General features: G+C 44.3%; 1 protein-coding gene across 1 annotated transcript; it reads left to right on the top strand.

Moving 5' to 3' along the window:
- The first annotated feature begins 2,034 nt into the window (after window positions 1-2,034).
- Window positions 2,035-2,721, top strand: rnf152 (ring finger protein 152). The gene has a single exon (XM_061094238.1). The coding sequence runs from the start codon at window positions 2,083-2,085 to the stop codon at window positions 2,719-2,721; it is 639 nt and encodes a 212-aa protein (XP_060950221.1). The 5' UTR covers window positions 2,035-2,082.
- Window positions 2,722-6,900: the final 4,179 nt, after the last annotated feature.

Genomic DNA, 6,900 nt, shown 5'->3' with positions numbered 1-6,900 from the left:
TGATATTCTAATTCTGCTCAAGCATTTTAACTGCATCCTGATTCTCATGCAGTCAAACATCTGTAGCTCGGACCCCAGTTTCCTGTCCTGACCCAACAGACCCCCGAGATCTCCCAGTTGTATTGATGCATCTCTGAAAGTAAGCATAGTCAGGAATGAGTTTTGAAAGTCAGATTTTGTAAGAGTTTATTTGGAGTTGAAGTTCTGCTTCTTCACTCTGAAAGAGGTATTTTCAGGAGATGTTGTATTCAGGGAAACCTGGAGGAGACCTGGTGGGATCTGGTAGGATTATGTATCATGTTTCCCATCTGGTCTGGGATAAACCTCGGGACCCCCCATGAACGAGCTGAAGGACACAGTGAAGGTCGTGTAGACCACCTTGTATTTGCTGCAAAGCTTCACGGAGATAAATAACTAATCCTGCACTTCCGCCGTGAGCAGTTTAATTGCCTGCGATCTTGTTTTTGATTAGAGACTGAGATGTACGAAGCTATTTGGAAACCAGTGGTCACCTATTTTCCTTTCCCATCAGCGCCTCCGACCGTCTCACCTCTCACTGGAGCTGTCTGCCCACAGTCGGGCCCGGTGGGGGGGGGGGGGGGGGTGGCAGCCGAGGGAACAGAGAAACCGAGTCGTCTTCTCCTCCTCAGCAGTTTTCACACTTGACAATTTGGGCAAAAACATCAAATAGAAAGTCGGCAGGGCCCCTGTTTGGTATTCATTGTTTCCTCGGTGACAGAGCTTAATCATCTGTAAAGGAAAAGTGTCACAGCTTCCACATGGATTAACACGGGAGACGTGATTATGCAAGAAGAGGAGGAGGAGGAGGAGGAGGAGGAGGAGGAGGAGGAGGAGGAGGAGGAGGAGGAGGAGGAGGAGGAGGAGGAGGAAGAGGAGGAGGAGGAGGAGGAGGAGGAGGAATCATGTGTGTTTGGAGTCTGTGGCCTGAAGGAGACGGTTTAAAGAATGATCCGTACTTAACTGATACTGAGGCGCAGGGTCACGTGACCTCGCCCCCCCGCTGCCGGCTGATATGCACGATGTGTGCCGTGCATGTTAATGACTCCACATCGTCCCTGATGCATTGTGGGAGTTTGACCTCCGTCTCATTCAGGACGGAAAGTGACATCGATCATCTGGGAAGTTCCATTTGTTTCCTCTTCCTGAGAGTAAAGTTACAACTAGATTCATCTCTTTAAACACGGTGCAAAGTAACTAAGTACATTTACTCAACCGCCGCACAATTTTAAGGTTTTTCCATTTCCTGCTTCTTTATACCTCTGAGGGCTGGAAGGATATTCCAGTTTCAAATATATTCTAAAACAGTTTAATTTGTCATTATACTTACTACATACGATAATAGTACAGCAACTTTCCATATTCTGTCTCATTTTGAGCTACACTCTGCTCATTAAGGCTTTTTAAAATACATTGAATACATCAGAATAATGAAATTATACCTTTATTCTCATAATAATGACTTTTCACTTGAAAATTGTTCCTAATTCTTCATACAACTACCAGCAAAGGAAGCTTATATCTTCAAAATGACTTTTTAATGCCTCAAACTGAACGTCTGTCAAACAGCAGAATAATGTCTGTCACAGACGAGGAGCTCGAAAAGACTCGAATCTGAAAAACGCTGTCGGAGAAAATGATTCATTGAGTTGGAGAAGAATTCCTCAGTGATGAAGTCTCTTCTTCTGGGATTAATGGTATTTAACGGAGACTGTTCCAGGAGGATTAGTGTGAAACTCTCACAGATTAATTTTGGGACTTCATTTCAAGTCGGCACATAAACTTCCTGTGAAGCATGAAAATAGAAATAAAATAAAACAATGTACAGTTAATATAACTAATTAAATGTCCTCAGGTTTTCTCACAGTGTCCTCTCTGTTGCAGATGGACGAACCCGCTGACGCCACAGGGCTGTGAACTGTCGACGTTGGATCAGTTCTTTTCTAACTTCACGTGGAGTCGTGGGACTTTTCTACGAGTTCCGTTTGTCTGTGACTCAACCTTCACTTAAATTCACTAAAAATCTGTCGGTGAAGATCACAAGGGACCAAAGTTTTCCCAAAAATGGAGACACTTTCCCAGGATTCCATTCTGGAGTGCCAGATCTGCTTCAACTACTACAGCCCGCGGCGGCGGCCCAAGCTGCTGGACTGCCGCCACACCTGCTGCTCGGTGTGTCTGACGCAGATGCGCAGCAGCCAGAAGGAGATCCGGTGTCCGTGGTGCCGCAGCGTCACCAAGCTGCCGCCGGGCCTGTCCGTCTCCCAGCTGCCGGACGACCCGGACGTCATCACGGTCATCGCCATCCCTCACGCCTCGGAGCACACGCCCGTCTTCATCCGCCTGCCCAGCAACGGCTGCTACATGCTGCCGCTGCCGCTCGCCAAGGAGCGCGGGCTGGGCCTGCCGGGCGAGCTGGGCTGCCGCTTCCTGCCGGGCGGCCAGCAGAAGGGCGTCACCGTGGTGACCGTGCCCGAGCAGCAGCCTCTGGGCCTGGCTCTGGGGCTGGACGCCGTGGGGATGGACGGTGGCGAGATGGAGAGGAGGGTCACCGGGCCGGTGGGCGGAGCCGGGAAGGGCTCCACGTGGTCCGGCGTGTGCACGGTGATCCTGGTGGCGTGCGTGCTGCTCTTCCTGCTGGGCATCGTGCTGCACAACATGTCCTGCATCTCCAAGCGCTTCACGGTCATCTCCTGCGGCTGAGGGCGGGGGGGTGGAGGCTGCTCGGACTGACGCAGGACCCCAAACACCCCCCTACCCCCCCACCCGCCCACCCTGGATTCCCCCAACCGGCCCGGTGCGTCACCTCGAGGCCGGACACCGGAGTGAACTCACTACAGAGAGAATCTCAACGCTCCTTGTTCCTCGAGACTAAAATGGAAAATACATTTTTAACATTTTGAAAGAACGCTGGAGGAATAATTTGGAACCTGGTCCTGGTCAGCTGATAGGTTTCCCTCCCGGCTGATTGGCTGTGTCTGACCCAGTTGCCTGTTTAGTTTGTGGTCTGTAGAAGTCCATCAGTTGTCGTCGTGTTGTGTAGATGAGTTTAGGTTCTGAGCTGCTGCTGCCGGAACGAACCGGATCCACATCGTCTCCAACTGAGAACTGTGAATCACTGCAAAGAAAGAAAAACAAATCAACACAGATTTTTTTACTTCATCTCTGTTTGTTTCGTACAGAATCTGTTTCTTACTTAGAAAGATTCCACGGAGTCGGAAACAGGTTCGTCAAAAAACACAGTGGATTGTGGATTGTAACGTTGGTTCGTGCCCGAGGATCATAAAGACACAGGGTTTGAGTTTGAGATTTATGAATCAGATTGAAAGTGTGTGTTGATAAATGGAAAACTGATAATTCCAGCGGCGCAGTTAAATTAATATATTTGTCTGCTTGAAAAGAAAACATACATTTTGTCCTCAGAACTTACAGCGTCACCATTTTCCGACTTAACCTCGACTCAACCATCATTAATTACCAAAATAATGATAACGGACGTGCAGGATGCTATCCGCCCAAATTTTGAATTGGTGAACTTGGAACAACTTAAAAAAAGAAACGTTTGACACAAACCACAACTTTACAATTTTACATTTTTAAAAGGTTCCAAAATGAAATGCGTTCACATTTTAGCACATTTGGATATTTAATCCGTTTCCCATTAGCTTTCTGTCTTAAAGCTAAGCTAAGCTAAGCTAAAGCTCAGAATCGAATGCACACGTGCTCCCGTTTTTCTTATTTGAACTTGTTGCGAGAAAAGCCAATAAACCAAAATGTCAAGAATATTCCTGAAAGGTTCAGTGTGTAAGATTTAGGTGAAAAGGATATTTTGGCCCAAACTGAATATTAAATTATAGTAGTGATGTTTTCACTCGTGTTTTTCATCTCAATTGTACAACTTGTTAAAAATGGGCTCTTTAAGTTTTAATACTTATATTTACATCGGGAGGTGAGGGGTGTTCAGCTGCAACATGACACTTCACCACTAGATGTCACTAAATTCTACACACTGAACCTTTAAAAGTAAAACAAAAGCTAAATTTAACACAGACAAATTTGCTTTCACATTTTTCGTATTTTTCGTCTGCTTTTGTGATTTCCCACGATTTCGTATTCGACCTCTTTGTCCTCTGAAGCCGCCGCCCGCACATCATCGACTCCTCATCTCAACGCCTTCCTTCATTTAGGAACCTGCAGGATCCACGGGCTCAGCAGTGCGATGGTTTGTGTCGATGTGTGCACGGCGGGTCGGGAGTGGGCGTGTAGCGGGTCAGCGGCGGGTCGGGAGTGGGCGGGCACTGCAGCTTACGACGGACATATTGATTGATAAGGTTTTGAACCTCTCGTGCACAGAGGTGTGCGTGTGCGTTGTGTGTTTTCACGCTCACGTGTGGACCAACACTTTGTTTACAGTTGGTTGAACAGCGTTAACAAACAGGGTGAACTCTTTTGTACAGCCGCCTCGTCGTGTACAGAACGATTGTAATTTTCTCTGATGATTTTGTCTTTTCGTGGACGTGTTTCCTCCGATGGGAGACGAGTGAGAGACACACGGTGTGTTTCAGTCGCTTCAGGGCGCTCGGCGTCGCCATGACGACGGTGACACCACACGAGGAAAGACCGTTTTAAACGTGTTTAAATAAACTGCACCAAAATGTTATAAATAAATATAAAAAACAATTTTTCTCCTCTTTTTGATATTGTTCTGCTTGTTTCTTTTCATCAACTTAAAAGGTTTCTTTTTAGGGGTTTAATATGATTTCAAAATAAAAGTATCTGCCGACAAAGCAGATTCTGACGTTTTCACACCAGAGAGTCTGAATCCAGCTTCCTGTGTTTGTCCCATAGTTTCATTTTGATCAACTTCCTGTGTTTTCACTTTGCAAACCAACAGAACCCTGGTTCAGTTGGATCCAGAACCAGATCTCTTCTGGTCTGAGGAACCGTTCACACCTGAGGTTCAGGTTCAGTCTGAAGTGAAGAATCTGAAGCTCTGAACCGAACCAGGTGTGAAAGCTTCCTTACACACACAGAAGAGTCTGGGACACACAATCTTATTATATTAAGAATTTATACATGAATCCTTTTTGCAGCTGGAAGTTTTTCCTGCACATGAATTTTAAAAACACCAGCGTTCTGCAGCCGGTGGAGTTCAGCTGCTTCTGTTGCTATGAGACGGCGTCGAGAGCCGTTTGAAGTCGGGCGCTCCGCTGCTGAAAGTTGAAATATTTTTAGCTCGTGGCGCAGTGAGCTCGAAAAACATGATTTCTCAGCAATTGAGGTTGAAGTGTTTTTTTCTTCCGGCTCCGTTTCACCCAATATGACTCGCAGATAAAGGAAAATTCTTTCACAATAAAACATTCATGAATTCCCTTTTTGGACCTCTCCTGGTGTGACATGTCAGTTTTTATTATTCTTACGACTTCAATGAAACATTCTTCGTTTTAAACGACTTCTTTGTTAATGCTTTGATAATGTTTTATAGTTCTATAATAAGCCATTTAAGTGATTTTAGGTTCTCAGGTTGAGGAGAGTTTCACCTGGTGTTCATCATCCTCTATCGCGTCAGTTCATAATAATGATTGCACTGCCGACCTGGCAACCAGACACATCATTAATGGGACTTTATTGATCTGTAAAGTTTTAATTAATGTTTATTGATAAGCCATTAATTACTACAAACCCCTTATGAGCAATACACACATTCAACCAATGCTTTACAACACTTCACTGTATTGTAATGTATTTATTAATGCTGAGTATTTGGGATTCAATCTGTGATGCTCACAACACTGAAATATATGAAAGAAGTTATACTTGCAGTGTAATACTTATAATTGATATTGAAACTCAACGACTAGGACAAATAAAACCAGAACCGATAAATCCAACGCTGTACGGGAAAGTTCACAGGCAGTTATGATATGAACACCTTTAAAGATCGGGTTGGTAATTTCTGAAAAACACTTATTTGCTGAGATCTTCTTCAAATCTCAATAAATTAAGTTGTCTGGAAATAATAAGCATTTAATTTAATGTAAGAAATTGGAGCAGAACGGGATCCAAACCCACCACAGCTAATTAAACCAGTCTCAGTGTTCAATAAACCAGATTTAGGTCGTTTACCTTCATGAATAAGACACGTTTTATGATGCAATAGATTATGGGGCTAACATACGGGGCTATTATCTTATATTGTTTGTATTTGTGTGATTTTACCATTGAATGAAGGCAAATGCTGTAAAATTCTCTTATGCACCAAAGGAATTAAGGGATAAAGTTGGATTTTTTCTGTGCAACATTGAACTCTTCAGAGATCAGTGAAGGTTAATGTTCGACTTCTGTAAAACCTCTGTCCTCTGTCGTAGTTGTTTTATAAATTCAGAAACTGTCCTGTTGGAATGTTTTTTACGGAAACTTAACGATGACTTGAAGAAGAAGAAGAAAAAAAGGAAAAGAGGAGGTAGAGCGGAGGTTTGTCATTTCTGTGCCTGTGTGTTTGTGAAGTTCCTGTTGTAGTTTCCTGCTCTGACGATTAAAGCAAACTGCTCTGGATCTGAAACTCAACGGCTTCGTCTTTATTAAACATTTCATTTGGTTGTTCATTGATCTTTTACACCTGGAACCGAAATGAGCTTTTTGTGGAGAAACATTTTGAGATATAAACAAACCTCTTAAACGTTCCTGTTTTTCAAATAAATGAGGATTCTGTGGTTTAAATGGCTGAAGTCCCATATTTCACAGTCTTTATTTCCCCTCAGATCCTCTTTTCTCCTCCAGTATTTATGGATGTAGCGTCAAGGAGGCAATTACCGCTCTGCAGGGACCGACTGCAGAGAAACACCTCCACTCCTCAGCGCTGCAGCTACACAACCAGCTCGG

Source organism: Limanda limanda, chromosome 20, assembly GCF_963576545.1.
Source record: "Limanda limanda chromosome 20, fLimLim1.1, whole genome shotgun sequence".
Taxonomy (NCBI): Eukaryota; Metazoa; Chordata; class Actinopteri; order Pleuronectiformes; family Pleuronectidae; genus Limanda; species Limanda limanda.
This window is presented reverse-complemented; position numbering and strand designations above follow the sequence as displayed.